Here is a 19,823-nt window from a genome sequence, read left to right on the forward strand (position 1 = left end):
CTTGTGACAGTCCTGATGGAGTAATAGGTCTTTAATTGTTTTCACCTGAATTGTGGGTAGAAAATAATTGTTGAATTTTTCTATTTCTGTGATGTTTCTACATCTGATACAGTAGGTGAAAGAATTCAGATTTTTTTTACCTTTCTCAGGCATGTATTAAAATTAAATTTCTTCATATTTTCAGTTATCCTTAGGGCGTTTTCAAATTTAGGTTTTCTTAGATTGTAAAGCAAACTGTTTGCTAATGCTTTTCTCTGTCTTTTTTGTTACCTTTACCTCTTGATGTTAAATATGAATGGACTGATGGGTTGAAATACAAATTGTTATTGTGCAGGGAAATGAATGGAAATGCTTAAGCAATAGTTCTACGCTTAATGGAATTTCGAAGTGTCAGAGAACCCCCTTGGAGCTTGACTTGATTCTGCAGGGAAGCCTACTCCTGTTCAGAGTGGAACCTGTGCATATGTTCTACTGTTTTGTTGACTGCAGTGGGTTTCCATAGCAGTATGCTATTTTATTTTATGTGGGCTTTGACCTCATACTCCAGTAGTGAGTATCTAAGCACATTCAGAACTCAATGTATTTTTTTCTCTATGTTTTCTTCAAGGGCATTATGAATGGAGTAAAGGGTCATAAGTTGGTTTTGCTCTTCTTTTTTATAAGGAAGTGCCTAAGAGATTAATGTCCAAGAGGTATATTTTGCATTTCAGACAAGAGGTTTAGTGCCTTTTTTTTTAACATATAGTTTCAAGAAGGACTTCCATTGTCTTACAGTTTTTCTAGAGATATTACATTTTTGTAGCACAAACCTGACTGCATTTATAGAATTTTCCTTGTCCCTGATACCCAAAACTTCTGTATAAAGCCATCACCCCAGAGCTGTCTCTTTCACTGAAAGGTAAAGGTGAAGGATCCCCTACCTTCTGCCCAAATGCTATACAAAGATACTGTCCTTCATCCTTGTGCAGTAAGGCAAGAAATAGCTGAAAAATATTTTATCCTTAAGATAATGAAGACTTATGTTTTCTCCAAATCCAAAAGTGGTTTTACATTTTGGAGAGAATTCAACCAACTGTAATTATATCATCTTAACGTAAAGAAACACTTTACCACGACCATTAAGTTTTTGAAATTATGTAGTGTGAATAGCAATGTCACATCTGGCTTGTCAAAAGTCAGCCTTCTTTTTGACCATCTTTCCTACAATGTCCTCTATTCATAGCAACATTGTAAAATATATCAGAGAACAAATAGAACTGTGTCATTTGTGTGGTTTTGGTAATTAAGCCTGAGTCTTAAGTCTACTGCAGTAGGTGACTTAATATAAATGTTGAAAATTACTTGATATATGACCATTCCTTTCGAGAATCCAGAGATAACTCTTCTGAAATACCAAGAAGGGTTTGATAGCGTTGAATGATTTCAAACAGTTAACCCAACTTAGTTTATTTTCTTACTGGTCTGATGGTTAATCTTCTCCTTTGAAGAATGATATTCTAGAGTCCTCTAACATTTCTGTAACATAGTTCATTACCAGAACTGTGTTTCTTTCATACAATTGCCTTACTTTTTTGAGAATTTTTCCTGTTTTATGTTCGCCTGTCTTTATTACTATATATCTGTCTGTATTTCTGTGACACAAGCTGGTATGCAGTTGATGCGTGTAGGCACCGAAGAGGAGGGGTGTGTTGCAGTTCAATGAGTGGTCTCACCACACGTTTATGAAGATTAGCTAGGCTAAACAAAGAGGATTACTTTCTTAGTAAGCTTTGAGCTGAGGTCTCTAATGGAGCTTAGATCTTTATTCTGTGTTTTGATGGAGGAATCTGAGGATAGTGGCCTTTGTTTAATGAGGTTGTGGTCTTTCAAAGAAAGCATCTGATCAAGATGTTAGTATTTCTTTCCCTAGTGAAGATCTCTTTAGGATGGAAATGGTCATTGGTTACATGTCTTAAAACTGGTAGTTTCTTCCCTTTTCCCCTCAGTTTTCTGTAGTGGTTAGCACCACCTGTATGTCTGTTATGGCAACTGAAAAGTATGCACAGCTATAACTCACGTAATCAAATGCATAGATCCTACTGTATTATTTTAACATTGAAGTATTCATATAGTTAAAATGTCATTTATCATATATTCTTTTTTCCTAGCTGTGCATGACTTCATTCAGGTTCCTAGATTGTTTCATCGTTTTCATTGGATTAGTCCACCGCTGTCTCCAATTGTTTTCTATCTATAGTACTCTAATTCTCTACTTCTCAGCCATCAAACCCCACCTTTCACCTTATCTCTTCAAGGTCTGAGGTTCCTTTGTGACTGTGTGATCATGGACAGCATCAGAATTATGGGCCTGCCATGTATAAACTTCACACTTTTCTTTCTTCTAAATAATCTCTTTGGTATTTTGTCAGCAACTTCAGGTAATTTCTGGATAGAAAGGTGTGCTGGATAATTGAAATCTAATTAATGGTATTTTAATTGAAAAATGAAACATGAAGGGAGGCTATATTCACAACTATAGTCAGGAGGAGGAGAGGAGCACAGCAGAGTTATGGTTGAACTGTTCAGCTTTAATTCTGGATTTCAAGAGCTCTGACTGCTTGATTTGTTAGCACTGCAGGTTATTTTTGCTTGAGTGTGTGTGTTTAATCAACTAAGCATGAAATCCCTTGCATTTGTTTATCCCTATTAAATAGTGGCAACAAAAGAAACAGACAGGAGATGAGTCCTGAGCAAAGCAGAAATAATGGCGTATTTCACCTCAGAAAGGAGAGTGAAAGAAGTACAGTGAGTAGGTAAAGACAGACTCAATGGAGGAAGCAGTGATTCAGTGATGTTCCTTGCTCAAAGCTTCAATGTGTGAGCTCTGGGTTTGGCCACCCCTGGTATAGGTGTAATGCTTAGTGATTTTCCTGGAAGAAACTTCTGTAGGCCTCTAAATGGCCAGAGTCTAGGATTGTCAGCTTATAGGCTCATCCTAAAACTGGAATAATCTGATTGGAATAGAAATCCCTATGTGAGAGTAGGACTGGCTAACTCTCTTACCTCTTGCATTAAACATGCTTGTGCATATCGTGTACATGTACTAGTAAAAATGGAAGTACGGTGGAGCTGAACGTTTTCCTACCAACTGCAGAACGTAATTGTTCCCAGTTTTTTGGGTAAATAAATGATTTTTTTCCTATATTGGCTAAAAGCATAAATTTTCTCAAGATACTGTAATTTCAGGGTTTTTGTTTGGTTGGGTTTTTTTTTTTTAAATTTTATTTTTTAAAAGAAAAAAATAACTTCTGCCTCTTTTAACCTGCTTCCTATCCAGTGGCTATATTTGTTGAACAAATCAGACTTGAGTCCATATCTGACAAGTTTCTGAAGACCAGCTAGAATGTTAATACACATTTTTCTTAGCTGTTTGGCTTTTCTGAATGGAGAAGGGAGTACAATGGCATGCTAAATATTTTTGATGTATTTCTCTTTCTGGGTTTCAGGTTTGGCTTCTTTACACCTTATAGGCATGTTACTTTTTACATTTTAGACTTCACTATAATACATCATGACATCTTAAATAATGAATCAATGGTCATCCATGCTTTGTAAAAAATCTCAGGATTATGTTTATAATCAAAAGTAGAATAATGAATGTAGTCTTATTTCTTTATATTATTAACTCTGAGTTCTCTGTGTGAACTCTGAACTGTGTGTTCTCTGGAGGAGAAGTGGGATGTTTAGTTTGGGGAAGAGAAGGCTCAGGACAGATCTTATCACTCTCTTTTGACTGCCAGGAAAGGGGGTTGTAGCAAGGTGGGAGTTAGCCTCTTCTCCCAAGTAACAGTGATGAGAGGTAATGGCCTTAATTTTTGCCAGGGGAGGTTCGACTTGGATATTAGGAAAAACTGCTCAGAGTGGTGAGGTACTAGAACAGGCTGCTCAGGGAGGTGGTGATGTCACTGTGCCTGGAGGTGTTCAAGAAATGTGTAGATGTGGCATTGAGGAATATGGTTAGTGGGCATGATGGGGATGGCTTGACGGGAGGACTAGTCTTTTCCAGCTTTAATGATTCTGTGATTCTAGATGTAGCTTCCAAAGTAATGAAGCTTAGTTTCTGAGTGCTCTCTGGGTGCTTAAATAACCCTTGTTTGTCTGGGATTTTGTAACTTTTAAGTTGCTGAGAGAGCAGGAAGGCAATTATCATTCTGTCTGATTAGTGTTGTTTTTGATGATAGATTGTTCATTGAGTTTGTGAGGAGGAAGACTGAAACAAGTTTATGAAATTTAAATATATTATTAAAAATGTCTCCTGAAATGTGCTGGTAGTAAGAGAATTTGTAGTATTTCTCATGCCAGCCAGTGTAAAGTAGTATACACAGCAGCTTAAACTTAAACAGCTTTTTGAAGATAAAGTACTTAATGTTCTTCTTTATACCAGGAAAGGAGGGAGAAGGCAGAAGGAAGTCATCCTTGCATAAGGACAAAGAGATAGGAGACACGAAAAGAGGATGTTTATATCAAAATATGAGAGTGGTCTGAAGCAAACTATTTTACTGTCTTTGGAGCACTGTGTGTGCTAATTCTTATGACCTTTCATATGTGTCTATGCTTACAGATAAAGGATGAGCGAGTGGGTGGTGGGTCTGCGTGTGCCGCCTAGGACACTCAAGATCACCTAGATTTTTGATCGTATGTTCCATCAACAGCAGCTAAAGACTTTATAGGCTAACTTAGATTTTAAGAAATCAACACTTCAGACAGACTGAAGTTCACAAAAGCAGTGTGTGGACTGTGGAGCCCTTTTCACACGCACAGCTTCTGTATGTATCCTACAGATGGCAATAATTATCTTTGGCAGAACTGCAGAGAATTAATGTTTTCAGGGCTGCAAGAGTTGTGTCTAGTTACACAAAAACTGTCACAGTATCTAGACAGTGAGAAGCATGGATTTTCATCAACTAACTTATTTGTTTGTTTTTAATGTGATATCAAGAAGTTCTTGCAAACATGCCGTCTTTATGGGAGCAGATTGAATACCCTTTAAAGACTGGGTACAAAGAGCCTGACACAGATTCAAGAGCTCTGGAGAGCTTCAAAGAATTTTATGTGGCCTTCAGCCTGATATCTTCAGTGGAAACGCAGTTTGAAGGAGCTTATGCTGTGCAATAAACTCAGTTGGTGTTTTTCACAAGTACCAGAGTATAGTATTTGCTATGATTTTCTAGAGTTCATAGGGTAAGCATGGATTGACGTCAGTGAGTAAAGCTGGAAGACATGTTTATCTAAAACACATATAAGGGCTATCCTTCTTGAAAAACATCTGGCAGAGTCAAATTTTAAGAGGCAAATTTTTTATTTTTAAACTGTTATCTTTCAACAGTTTAAAAGTTTGTTGTCGTTCAACTTAATTACTACAATAAATGAGTTTTCTCCTAAAATGTGTCTTTCACTTTTTTATATAGTGTTGAAGGAATTTAACTTTTCTTGAATTTATCCTTTTTTTTTTTTTTTAAACAAATGAAATTATTTTGGCATGGTAATGATGTAGAGCGACTTTGGGATGTGGCATTTTTTAATTGTGTATAATACCTTTTTTGCGGCACTCTCATCTCTGTGCAGGCCTAGACTAGAAGAAATTTTTATCGAGAGAGTATTATTGCAAGATATTCTGTCTTCAGATAGAGATTATCTCTTGCTCAGTTTTGTGTATCGGCACACAAGATCAATCTCAGACATGTTTAAAGTATCTGGGAGTTGCACATCAAGAATCCTCTCAAAAAAAGCTTAAGTCATACTGGTGGTACCCATGTGGTTACAAGACGGGTATAGTAATTTAACATTATGTAGAAGAAATCCAATAAAACTTCTGTAGCCATAGTGAACTATCTTTCTGTGATCATTTTCTCATTCAGTGTCCTGTTTAGGGACACTGAACGAGCAGTTTGCCTCATTGTTTTATTAACATCTCTTCAGTTTCTTGCTTCCTGGAGTAGCCATGAATGAAAGAGTATAGGCATGCATGAAGGCAAGTACTAGAATATTTTCCTGAAGACTGGGTTTCTTTATTCAATGCTGTGATTGGCTAGTGTTTAAGATGGAAAAAACTACTTAAGTCTCATTATGATCTGCACCCCCAGGATAGAAATGGAGACTCAAATTTCTGTTGCTGGAGGTTCAGAAGCTGAGACTATGTAAAGACAGAACATGCAGGAGAGAGAAGTGAATGCACAGACACATTTTCTAGTACTTATTATAGCAAGATTAATCTTATATGAAGGCAATAGATACTATGGAAAGAGAATATATATATATATATGTATCTATATATGGGGGATTATATCTTGGACATTAAATCCAAAATTGGAATTGTATGATTTTATGTTTTTATGTAGTTTTCCATGTAACATCTAAAGGGTCTAATTTGCCTTGCTAAGGACTTGAAGGACCTGTTGGATCGTCCAGCCTATTCTGGCAATGCTAATTAAGAGACATGGGCAGAGCCATATGGTAGGCGTTGTGTTAGTGATTTGTATTTGTTGTGATTAATTCATACTTTTTTAGGGAATAGTGAGAAACCTACATTTGTACAGCTAGAGCTATGTGCAACAAAATACATTTCTTTCAAGTTGTACTCTTTAACATCTGAAATTGTAGAGTAGGAAAAATGCTGTCCTCCTTCTACGCATCTGTCAAAGCAAGGCTATGAAGGAAATCATTTGAGCAGAGCTCTCTGATTCTTTCCTCTGACAACAGGGAAAACCTGTCCAGAAGCTGTTCAAGAGCTGCTTTGGTGTTTACACCAGTATTGCATTTAGAACTAGAGTTTTCTGCCAGTTCCTAGCTTTCAGAAGGAAACTCATTAATTCTGAAATGCAGAGTTGTGTAGGGCATGTGCCTACCTCACTCCACAAGCTCTGTTGACTCTCTTCAAGAAACAGAAGTCACTTTCCTCACTCCAGCTCCATGAGTTTTATGTGGATAATTAGCAGGTATATTTGTATTGTTGTAAAACTGCTCTAGATTTCAATTGAGCTGATCTCTGTTAACTACTGATATTGGCAAAATAGAAAGTTTGAATAATACTTCTTTTCTGGCCAGCACCTTTCAATTTCAAACACGATTTTAAAAATCTTGTTAAAGAAATATTTGCAAAAATGTAACCTCTTCTTTTTGTGTTTTTTTCCTGGCAGTGTTTTAGAGCACTTTGCTGCAAAGGACCACCACCACCACGACCTGAATATGATTTGGTTTGCATAGGCCTCACTGGTTCCGGCAAAACAAGTCTTCTGTCACAGCTTTGCAGTGAAAGCCCAGAGAATATAGTGTCTACCACAGGTAGGATGCTGTCTTCATTCCATGATGTGCTTAGGGTCTTGTCCAAAGGTAACTTCTGAAACAAGTAGCAATGGCAGTAGAGTTATCTTGCTTCTGAAGGTATTTAATAGATTGCATTGAAGCTTACACAACTTGTTCAGTGTCTGGCTGTGTACTGGAGATATCCATAAAAACATAAAATTTGGAATATGTCAAAAGTCAGAACAGACATTGTGATGTAATAAAACTTTATGAAATGGGCAATAGCAAATTACTGTAGGCAGACATTTTAAAAGGTTTCTTTCTTTTCTTTATTCTTGGCTTTTAAGCAGTCTTGTTATACAATCAGAGAAGAGGAGGTCATGACACAAATTGGAATGGGATAATGAAGCACTGACAATTACATCATATTTAACTTCTTTACTCTTTGGTATATACTAGCGACCAGAAGACTAATATAATGGAAAATATTTCTGATTCTGTTCTTTTAGATCATTAGAAAGACTTATTTATATAGCACGAACAGATGATTATAAAAAAAGAAAAAGGTATTGTAAAGATAAAAAGAAACAGATACAACAACAGCTAAAAGGTATCTTAACAAAAAAAAAAATACTGACTATGCATATGTGTATAGATGTACCAGAAGGACTGAAGGCTGTTTTGAGCAAAAAAGCCCAGACCAAAACAAAATAAAACAAAAACAAAAACAAAAAAACCCAAACCAAAATTTCAGAGTAAGAAAAAAGAATACCTGGTTGCAGAGTTCAAAAAAAGGACAGATTGAATCATAAGAAATGGAAAAAAACTGCTGTGTGGCTACAGCAGTTTAAGGTTGAGTTGCTGAGGGAACAGGTTCTGAGTAACTGGTGTGTATACTTTATATGGCTTTATACTGTAGCTGTGCTTCATGGACTTGAATTCAATATGATTGTTCCTTATCTGCCCTGTTTTTCAGTGTGTCTTTGCTTAACTTACAAGAGCATAACGTTAATCAATAAAATGAAAAATGAACTAAACTAGACAAAAGAAAATACAATTTATTCTGCGATGCATAGTCATCCCATTGCCTTCACAGTGGTGGTGTTAGTAATGCTAAGATCTTACAGTCCACTCTGGTCAATGTTCAATTCAAATGCTTAGAAGGAAGTTGCAGATCAATTTAGTCATTTTTTCCCCTCAACTTCAACTTAAAGAGTTCACCTGAAATTAAGTTTAACACTTTTAACTGCGAAAGAAATAGTAACAGCAGTGTTAACAGATGCATAGATCTGTCAAAGGAAATAATGAAAATATGATTCATTTAAAAATTAGATTTCTTTAATACTTCTAGATATATGCAACAAATTACTATCATATATTTAGACAATGTGAGCAATGAATAGACTCTGTAGAAAACTAGGTAGTGTCCAAACTATTCAACTTCAATAGTTCTATCTATACATACCATACCTTTGCTAAATAAGAAAATATTGAGAATCACTGAATGCAGTGTGACTGCTTCTCCACATGGTTTTCAAACCACGGCCTGTGATTTTGCTTTTCTTATCAATGCCATTCAGGTCCATTCCAGTTTTTACTTTTCAAGGAAGAGTTTAGGATTTATTTTGAGACAACAAATTTCCTTGCACTAGTACTTAGAATTCTGGAATATCTTAGCAATCTGATTGGGGAAAACAAATTCCTTGTTTCTGTTAAATGGTAACTAATAAACCTGGATTGACGCGCTTTTCTAAACGTGTTTACTTAGTTTGCAGGTATGTAATTATGTTGAAATTGTTCGTGCCAGATGGAAATGAATTCAACTTCTGTCCGTACATATTATGCTGAAAGAACAGATGTATTTTTTCCTACATAGAGTATTATTATATATACTTACATACCTGTATGCTTCTCTGTATGTATGTAATACCAGACTCTTGCTTAAATTACAAGCATTATGGTTGGATTGCTGTAAGCCTTGTATGTTCCCTTTCTCTCAGGTATAACTTTCATTTAGAAGAAAGCATATATGTATGTATTTTTGCAACAAATAACTTATTAGTCTCTTTTCGTTTTTTTAGGTTTTAGCATAAAAGCAGTGCCATTCCAGAATGCCATCTTGAATGTAAAAGAACTTGGAGGTATAGCATTTTTTCACTTGATTATAAAAAATTACAGTGTCCAAATCTCAACATATTATGTGTAAAGAAATGTTTTTGCATAATGGTAAGATGTTATAACTCCAAAGAGGTCCAAGGAGGTTCCACGGAGCTCTGATGCAAGATAAATTTATGCTTGCAGAATAGGAAACCTGCAGTTTTGAGTAGGATCAGGAGATGTACTGGTAGCAACTGGTTCTGCAGTTTGAATGTTAGCCAGAAGGTTAACTACGAGAGGTTATTCCAGCACTCCATAAGCAAGAATAGAAGGGAGAGGTTAGTCTAGTAGTAAACAGGGGTGGGAAATCCACTAAGGGAATTAAAAACATTGGATAGGCTGTTAACCCTGGAGTACTCAGCCAATGAGGAAATGGAAGGAAATTTGCGCTGGGAAGTAGAAAATACAAACTGCTGCATCTCTCTGATCTGGCATACCTTTGCCTGTTACTGCAAAAGCATGAAATAAATCGTGATTCATAGCAAATTCTGTCTGAGCCTGGAATATTGAGCAAGAGCATTTCAAACTGCTATTTGTATAACATTTAAAAAGTATAGGTTATTGGGACTGGAATTTACTATTTTTCCACCACAGCAGGTAACAATGAGAAAGACTGAACAGAAAGCGTTATGGAAGAGAAGCCTCTGTTTTTGTTCTTATTCCTGCTTTTTGCATTCAGTTATTAAGAAATTGTTATCTGAGTTCTTTTGAAGGTCTTGTCCAGACATTTGAGGAAGGTGGGGATACTTCTTTTTAACAATCAACATCTGTTGTTACATGTCATTCAAAGGTGAAATTCTATATAGTTTTGTTTTTATATATTCTATTTTAGAATTATCTTTTAGTTTTATGTAACTGAAAACTCGAAGGTTCAGATGACTTCATACAGCGAAGTAGTAACAGCCAATATTTAAAGAACTAACAGCAAAAGTCATACTATTTAAGGTTCTTCAAGGCAGCCAAGCAGCCTATGTGAAACAGATGCTGACTGTGTAGTATTCTTTTCATTTGGCTAGAACAGTATCCTTCTTTGAGGCTGAAGATGTTAATAGTTTTTAGTGTCCTGCTTGCCTGCTGGAATTGGCCAGGTTTTGTTTCTTCATTTCTGTAGGGGTTGTAAAGTTTAATGCCAAATGTACAGAAAACAGTTGTCTTTTTTTTTCTTTTTTCTTTTTTTTTTTTCTGTTCTACCCTAATTATCTCTTCATTGGGCTTTAGGAATAGGGACATGGAACAAAGTTTGTTATGTTCTTTTGCAGATCAATATATATTTGCCCACCAGCCATATATATGTATATGATGTGCGTGTGAAAATATACACATATATAATAAATACATATTATGTTTTGAGGTACATGAAATTAGAATATTAAAGAAAAATAAAACAAAACCAATGCTATTTCTGTTTTTGTTTTTACTGTTCTTATTTTTAAGCCAGACTGCCTTCCTACCAGAAATCAGAAATTTTATCCATTTTCACACATATAAAAAAAATTACATAAAATGTCTATTCTATATAAGAATGTAGCTTTCAAATCAAGTATATTACTTGAAAAGGAGCTCTGGCTTTATTTACTGATTGAGCCAAACTTCCCATTCTCTAAGTTGCTATTTTTGTATACAAATAAACCCTTCTTGCTCTCTCTCTGTGAAGTTAAAAAAGAACTTCTTTCTTCCAAAAACTTTGTCCATAAAATAATGTCTGTAGTTTGGATTACTGTGCCCCAGATGTGGTGTGCCCTAAACCACATTCTTTCAGATTGTACTCTTTCCAGGGTAACTTGAAACATCTCTTTACATTACACAACTTAGCTGAGTAATGGTATAGAAAGAAATTACAGATTTGATGATTTCTTGTTACGGTGCAGCAGTCTCTGTTGGTAATTGTAGGTGGAATTGTGTGTGAAGAGCACAAACAAAAATAAGGAAAGACTACAAAAACAAGGCAGATACAAACACTTCGTTCGGAAGCTTCTGTTTGCTTCTAACTCTGGAAGAAGTTTGGGATATAGAATGCTGGAGTTTATTCTCAAGACAGACAATGAAGGTGTATAGGCAATACAAAGCTTTTTTTTGACTCTAAGAATTGTTTGTACTGTCATTTATTCAGTAAATTTATACAGTCAGTCAATCACTGTTGAAATGCTGTCAAAACAGAATGCAATGTCATGGCATCTGCATGACGTGCGTACTTAGGCCTAAGTCAAGATTACAGGCCCATTCTGGAAGCCACGTAATAATTTACAGTTGTTTTTTTGGAATAAGTCTATTTTATAATTTAGCTTGCTATCTTGTAAACGCAAGCTTAGAAACTACTGTGAGATGCCAACTGCTGAACCCAGTCAAATTTAAATGAGTGATTTTGGATGTGAATAGCTCTTTTTTCTTCTTCCCAAGTTTATAAATACTAACAACATGTTTGAGGATTTAGTAACTTTCTCCGTCTTATTACTAAAATATATTGCCATGTGTTTGTGGTAAGTTTTTGTAATGTACTAAGGCCTTTTTCATAAGCATAGAAAATCAACGTGTTGTGTAATCGTCTTTTAATTTCCATTTAAGTGTTAGCTGCTGAGCAAGAACAGAATGCTTAATATCAAGGATGCTTGGATTTCCACGAAATTGAGCAAGCCCAGTATAAGAGAACTGTCCTCCCTACTGCTGTTCCTTCTTAAGCTTCAAGTCCATAGTAATAAATTTGCACTGTTAAACCAGCTGAATTAATTGTTTAGGTGAGAGCTCAAGAACCAATAATTTTAAACAAGACTGGTTAAACAAAGCATGTGTATTTTGTCCTAATTTGGAAGTAACAAGCGAGAGAAGAGAAAGTAGGAAGAGGAAGTCATGCTGTTGTGCAAACCAAGTTGAATGGGAAGTACAAGCTCCTGGAGAAGATGGCAATGGCTGTCAGGTCCTATCTGCCTTGAAAAAAAATGAAATAGGCTGCGGAAAGAGACGCTGACCCATTAAATAGAATTTAATATTTAAATAGGTATGGGCAAACCACAATCCTACCTTGTCCTTTGAAGAAAGAGAGTAGGACTGAACACTCTTGTAACAACAAAGCCTAGTAGGGGAGCTAAAATTTCATCTGTTTAGTCATCAGAAAACTGATACCACAAATAAATGCCAGCCTCAGTCATACTCACTGGGACATATTAGAACAAAACATAAAATTTCTTTGCTGTATTTGTGTAAAAGGCAGTTGACACCTTTACAAAATCTGGTAATGGACTGCATGTTCTGCCAACTGCATGTGACGTATCTGCATCTAACAGTTTACGGAACATCTTAGCAAGTGACATTTTTACATGATCCTGATGAGCTGTCCAAGCTATGAGTCTCATAGAGGCATTCATATTCTGAAAGTGTTAAAGACGATCTGTTAGCTATCAATCATACACGGCCTTCAGTTCAAATAGTGCCTAAGCCCAGAATCACTCAAATAAGTTTCCTCCTTTCATATATAAGAGAGATCATTACACTTGTTTGCTGATCTTGTTGACTCCTGAGGAGATTCAGACAGTCATTGAACAGCAGTGATCTTTTCACTGTTCAGGGGAAATGTTCTTTTTTTACAATTAGCTCTTTGCAGTGTGAATACACAATCTATCTCCTGCCTTACCTGAAGCAAATAGGAGCTATGCAAGCACTCCTATTATATATAGCTTTGATAAGCAAAAAATCAAAATTTCCTGATTTCAATTTATGCAGGGTGGGGGTTAGTTTTTGTTGAATAGAATTTTTGTGAAAAGTCAAAACTTCTTGGTATGTTAAAAAGGCTCTTTCTTCTAATGGACATGAAGCTCTGCTTTCTTCAGGCTGAACTGATGGGGGGAAGTATAGCATTATAGTTTATCATTATAAACCATACCTACACTTTATAAACAACTTTCATTTCCAGAAGAAGTTTTGATTTTTTGATTCAAGTCAGAAATAGCTTTGATCCTTTCAAAGCCTAAAGCTGATTCAAACTTTTGTGAGCTAGTCAGCAGAAGGGCTAGACAGACAGAAATAACACAGCTGTGGTAGACTTACTGTGTTGTTTATATGCCTGCTGATGTTAAGTGTTGTGGAGATAGATGCATAAAGAGCTTTCCGTTGGAGATTATGAGTGCTGTAGCTGAAAGTGACTCAGCTAAGATGAGGGTGCATCTAAGCCATGCTGTGAGCTGGTAGTGGTATTCAGCTTGGCAAGCTGCTTTGCTGTTTCTGCAATCTGAGCTGCTAAGGCATCTCCAGCAGAGGTGAGGGAGGATAGAGATGAAATAATAGGAAAAGAGGAAAACTCAATGATTCTCTCTCCTAGAGGACTTGGTGTGTTTGTCTTTCTAGAGAAAGAGGAAAAAAAAAAAGAGTGAGTTTCAGAACAGCTGTCAGACATAAAATCCAGTCCACTGTGGCACTGCCTACTACAAACTATTAAAACTTCAGGTCTAGAATTGAATAAATATTAGCACATATTGTATGGCATGTATTTTCTTACTGTCTCTAAATCTCTAAAATCTCATGATTAGAGCCAGAGATCTTTATTTTAAATCACATTTTATTTTAAAATGGCAGTATAATATACATAATACGCATGCCTAAGTGGATCAAACTGACTTTTCACAGGCAAATATAAATATGTTTTTAAAACTTACAACTGCTTGAAACCTGTATGTTTTCTTAATGTTTCTAAATATCTGGATAGCTGGAGATTCAAAGTTTGAGACGGCACCTGTGATTGCTAAGAGGGAAAAACTGAAAACTTGACTTCCATAGAAATCTCATTGGGAAAATCTGGGAGGCAGAGAAAAGATGAGAGATGGTTTCCAGGAACTTCAATTTAGTAGAAGTTTTCATGCACAGGCTTATCTACCTTGAAGTAAGGTCTTTGTGACATTTGTTGTGCTATTGATGGAGACTTAGTGGAAGTTTGACAGCTAACAAATCTGACATCTTTGAGTTCCTTTCAGTGACATTTTTTTGTGATGCTGTTCTGTTCTCCTGAAAGTACTGAAAATGAGGAAAATAAAGATAGCTTCATACCACTACGAATGAAGCACAAAATGTTCCCCTATAGGAAAAAGTGTGCATTCACAATGTTTATTAGCCACCTAAACTGTGCTGAGCACAAAATAGAGGGATTGGATGCCTGAGGTTCCAGCGTCATGAATACAGAGAAGGGAGTAACTGTGCAGTGAGATTTGAATAGTCTGTGTTGGATGCTTAAAGGACATGGTGTGAATTCCTTCTTAAATACTAGTCTTCACCTTTTTCTAGCTCTTTTCAGTTGTACAGTGCATTAATCCAATGAATATTTTAAGTATCATAGCAGTGTTTCAGTAATTATTTTACATTACCTTGTCATTTTGTGACTACGTGTTGGTCAGAACATCTGTGATAATTGTTTTGTTTCACTGGAAAAAAAAGTTTTCTTATCAGCACTTGGTATCTGTGTCTACACTGAAGCTCACTTTTCCTTATCCCTACATAAGATTTGTGGTGTATGTAAAGGATACCTTCAGCACATCTGTACAAATCACTGTCTTGCAAACATGTCAAGTTTTCTTCTAGAGTATTGCTGCTACTGTTCACTTTTTAATGCTAGACCCCATGAGTCTAGCGCCAGATTCAGACATTCAAAGAGTAGCCTGTGTCCAAATTTAATTTAGATAGTTTGACAGCTGTCAAATATCTTTTTTTCCTACCTTGAAATTGTAACATATGCTGTTCTCCAGGGTACACAAAAGCTTTCTAGATATAACCTTATTGCTTGGCTTCTGTTGAGTTGACTGAGTGCTGCTGAACTGTGCCCTAAGACTTACTGTCACACATAAGCCTGTAGTCATTCACCATGTGTATTGTGGAGCTGGCTTTTCCAGAATCTGCTGTGTGGTTGACAGAGCAAAATAGTTGAAATGAATACCTTTGAAAATTACCACCTTATCTTATCACTCGCTATTCAACTCACTAGTGTATTACCATTCTTATCATTTTACATGTAATTGTAATTTTAATAGGCTTTCCTGACACCTTTTTTCCTTGATTACAAGGTATTTGAAAGTTTGGAGATGTGAAATAAAAGACTTTGTCATACTTAATATTGAACAACTGACATGAAGGAAATTACAGTTTACACCTATAGGGCTAAGGTAGAAAGAATGGGCAAAGGCCATGTTGTTCATGTGCTAATATTGGGATATTTCAGTGAGAAAGTACAGGATTAGCCTAGATTAGATGGAATTATTGTAGTAGTTCTACCAGTGCTTATTTACAGAGCAGAAGTTTTCAGAGCCTTCAGTCACTTTCTTTGCTTATTTAAATGATGTTAATTTGTGTGTGTGTGTGCCAGATTTATAGGTGCTTTTTTCCTTGTTTTTTCAATGATGTATATTTATGAAAAAAAAAAATTAGTTGATTGCTTTGGTTGTTACAAATAGAAGGGTTATTTTCAATTACAAGTTTTAAAGATGTTATTTGTTCTAAAGATTATATTTGTTCTAATTGGTTACTGTTGTTTTGAAAGGTGCTGACAATATCAGGAAATACTGGAGTCGTTACTACCAAGGATCCCAAGGAGTAATATTTGTATTAGACAGTGCCTCCTCTGAAGACGATCTAGAAACTGCTAGGAATGAACTACATTCAGCTCTCCAGCACCCACAGTTATGTACTTTGCCATTTTTAATACTGGCCAATCATCAAGACAAACCAGCAGCTCGCTCTGTACAAGAGGTAGGTTACTGTGACATTACCTTGCCTGTTTGTATTTACTGTCTGCACACTGCATTTTCTCCATGATTTGCTTGAGGGTAAAAAGATGTTTTTAACCACTCTTATCAAAAGATGCTAGGACAGTGTTTTATGGGTGTTTTGTTGTTTGTTCTGCTTGTTGTTTTTTGGTTTTTTTGCTATTAGTTTTAGTCTATCTCATTACTCCATTCTTTGAAATTGCTTAAACCAATATATTGTTTGCTGTTGTGAGGAACCTTTTACATAACAGGTTTTTTCCTTAACTTTTATATACTGGTGTGAGAGCACAGTTGCAATTCTTCTTCTGAAGTTCTTAACCTGTTCTGATTTTCTTCTTAAAAGTAATATCTTTATCTTGTATCCACCACTTGGTAAATCATATATTTTTTCTATTCAGTGTATCATTTGCCCTTAAGTTTCTGAAAAAAAATCTTCATTGATACTTTCCAATGAAGTCATTTGTCTTTGAGGAAATGCAGAAAGTTATTTATTCATCATAAGAGACTCAATTTCTGAAGTTATAAGAGGAAATTAAAATTCAGTTTTGTCATTCTGTTTGTAAATGTCATTTAAAGGACTCTTCACATTAAAGATTGTATGTGAAATCTTGTTTGTTCTTTGAGTCATGTTTTTCACACAGCAAAATCAAGACTCTTTCAGCACCTTACTTTGTTGCTGATTGTTATTCTAAATTCTGCTGTCACAGACGTACTTCTTTGTCCAAAGCATTACCTTTATAAAGAATGCTAATTCAATTAATTGCACAACTTAATCTTATGTAGGGTAACTGCTATTGGTACGCTACAGTTGTATGTGCTTTCTCTCCTGCATTTTTGCCATTATGTCTCTTTTGCCAAAAGAGAATAGAAAGTTTGTGCTAAAAGGGAGAAATGTAAATGGGATTGAGATATAGTGAGATTTTTAATACAGGAGGAAGAAAGTAAGTGAAAATTATACGTGTTAAACTGCAGAAATTTGTATTAAATTGTTGATCCTTTAATCCAAGAATCTATGTTTAAAAAAGGAAAAGAATTTGGATTTAGTATATAAAGTTACTCAAATGAAGTTAAGCTCAAATGATACAGGGATTGAAACCTCAAGTTCTAGGTCTCGTTCAGCCAAAAATAGATTTAGGAAATGATAATTAATATTTTAAGGGAATGATCTTAATACACAAATTTATTATTTTCTTCTATTTTAATGTTCAAGATAAAAGTAAAGCATTTTTTCTTAATTCTTTCTTGTCCAATGACACTACCCTGAGACATGCCTTCATTTAAATCATGTTTAATTTAATTTATCCAAATCTACCTTAAGTGTTATGATTTTATTTTGTAACAGAGCAATGCAAATTACAATTTCCATCAATGGACATGTTCTTTTTTATTATTTAAGTATTTTCAATCATTTCTTGTATGATTATTGATCTTATTTGAGAAATGTTTATTCTCTGGATTCATGTGAGTAGTGAATCACTGTCTTTCTGCCAAGTGACATGTGCCAGTTAGTTTGCAATTTATAGATGTAACTTTTCATTTTGCATTTGAGCCTAGGTGAATAAACTTTTCAGCATATAATAAATCCTTCATGTACTTAGAATAAACCTTTCTTTTTGTTTATCCTCATTTACCCTCATTCCCTCCTCATCCCTCTCTGTCATTACTAATTGCATGACATCTCAGTAGAGGAATAGATTTTTATATTCTTTCTGTAGCATTTAAATATATTTGTATTGTGTGTATGATGTATATTCATAGCAAACAAATCTCAATTACTACTTTGAGTCATTAAGAAATGCTGAATACAATAATTCTATTAAATGTGCACAACTAATGCATAGGTTCAGAAAAAAAATATCGTATTAAGATGTCAGTGTATGTCTTTGAAATTCTTTACTTAAGAATAATGAGGAAAAAAAAAGAGTATTCTGATGAACTGAGGGAGACTGTCACACAACTATTCCTGGTATTTTGTCCCTGAAAAAATGATGTCATGTGCTTGCTTGAATGCAAAGTAGGAGCCTTACTCAGTTTTGCAGATGTTGATTTAGAAATTTCTAGCTTTCTTAAAGGTGTGCTTTTGTTCTCATTAGTGAGGTGTGGCATGAGTGAAAATAAAATACTGTATATTTGTATGACTATTTCTTGTTTCCAAAAGAGCATTTTTAAAGATTTAACAAAGTTAATCTCTTGAGCATTGAGAATTTTCTTAGTCTTTTTTTGCAGAACTGACTCCATTAAATTTAGATATTGTCTTTATATTTTTTGTGTCATAAAATAAATGAATTGCAATTGAAATTTAAAAGAAGCAAGTATTCTTTTAGACAACAATTTACCTTTCTTTAATGGATCCGAAAGATCCCTTGGAGTATAATTAAAGAAAATGTCCGAGTTGAGTGGTGTGTAATAGGAATTGTAGAAAAATATTTATCTGTAACAAAAAATCCCTCACAAAACTGAACAAGTGCCAAGCAGTTTCTGCAACAGATGTTAGTTATATTTATTGTTGAGAAGTGCAGTTGCTTTAGCTTTTCAGCTAAATTTTGTGTTTCATGTGTTTTACTCCATGCATTCCATAGGTAGAGAAAGTACTTCAGAAGGTGTATGCCATAAGAGTTAAAAAGTGTCATGAATAGCTCAGTTCAAACTACAGTAATTATTTGGAAAAAATATCCAATCAGCTGTTTAATCATGAAACGTAGCTCAATCTAATTGATTTTGCAGACATCATTGGAGAATATACTTCATGTTACTGAAGTTATCAGAAAAAGTTACAGGAGAAGCTAAGCTGAAATACTGATCAGTAAATGTAATCCTGTTCGTCTGTATTCAGTTCCTGGTTAGGTACTTTTAGCTTAGTTTTTTGTTGTTGGTTTTTGTTTTTGTTTTTGTTTTTCAATCAAAATCCTAGTAACATTTAAAGATCATCTAGTTCCAGCCCTGCTGCCACAGAGGTATCTTCCACTAGAGGGAAGATAAACAAACAAACAAAAAAAGCATTTGGCATTTTGTTCTAAAAACTATGAATAAAGAAGTTACTTTAAATATGGAGCTTTTAAATCATGTTATGTCAAATTTTGTGGTGTTTATTCCATATTTATTCCACTTTTTCATATCAAAGATACTTATAAGTTGTTTTGATGATGTGACAGTAGCACATAATTAAATCTTTTTAAATATCCGCTAAGTAATTTCAAGTGAGTGTTGTTGAAGTAAAGACTGTGCATGTCAGTTGGAACGCAAAAGTCAGGCAACTGTATTTAAGTCAACAGATATGTTGTAAAATAGCCTCATTATTAAAATTACAATAATGAAGAATTAGTCATTTGGAAATCACTGCTTAGTGTTGTTTTGGAACCCTTCTGAATTAGGAAATACAAATAAATAAGTTACTCACCAGAGGAGAAGGTAGTGTGAAGGTGTCTCAAAAGTGTCATAGAAGTTTGGACACTGTTGCCAGAGATCTGGGTGCAATTCTCGAACAGTGTATGTAATTTTCTCTCTCTGAGATATAAAAAATATAACAGTGATGGAGTGTGATTCTGTTGTCATGACAAAGTTCATTTTGATTGTAGATGAGATTTTGATTAATCAGTTTTTGATTAATGCAGGTTTATGGTGAGAAGAGCATTGTAAATTGCATTGCAA

The 19,823-nt window shown here is 35.0% G+C and overlaps 1 protein-coding gene across 3 annotated transcripts in view; it reads left to right on the plus strand.

Moving 5' to 3' along the window:
* The window catches only part of ARL15 (ARF like GTPase 15), a 221,428-nt gene that overhangs the window by 75,078 nt on the left and 126,527 nt on the right, over positions 1-19,823 (plus strand). For all 3 annotated transcript variants that reach the window (XM_090130916.1, XM_090130915.1, XM_090130914.1), the window contains 3 exons: positions 7,176-7,320; positions 9,363-9,422; positions 15,950-16,158. In XM_090130916.1, coding sequence (XP_089987042.1) covers positions 7,176-7,320; positions 9,363-9,422; positions 15,950-16,158 — 414 coding nt within the window. The remainder of the gene's footprint in view (positions 1-7,175; positions 7,321-9,362; positions 9,423-15,949; positions 16,159-19,823) is intronic.

This window comes from Phasianus colchicus, chromosome Z (genome assembly GCF_987193195.1).
Source record: "Phasianus colchicus chromosome Z, bPhaCol1.hap1.1, whole genome shotgun sequence".
Taxonomy (NCBI): domain Eukaryota; kingdom Metazoa; phylum Chordata; class Aves; order Galliformes; family Phasianidae; genus Phasianus; species Phasianus colchicus.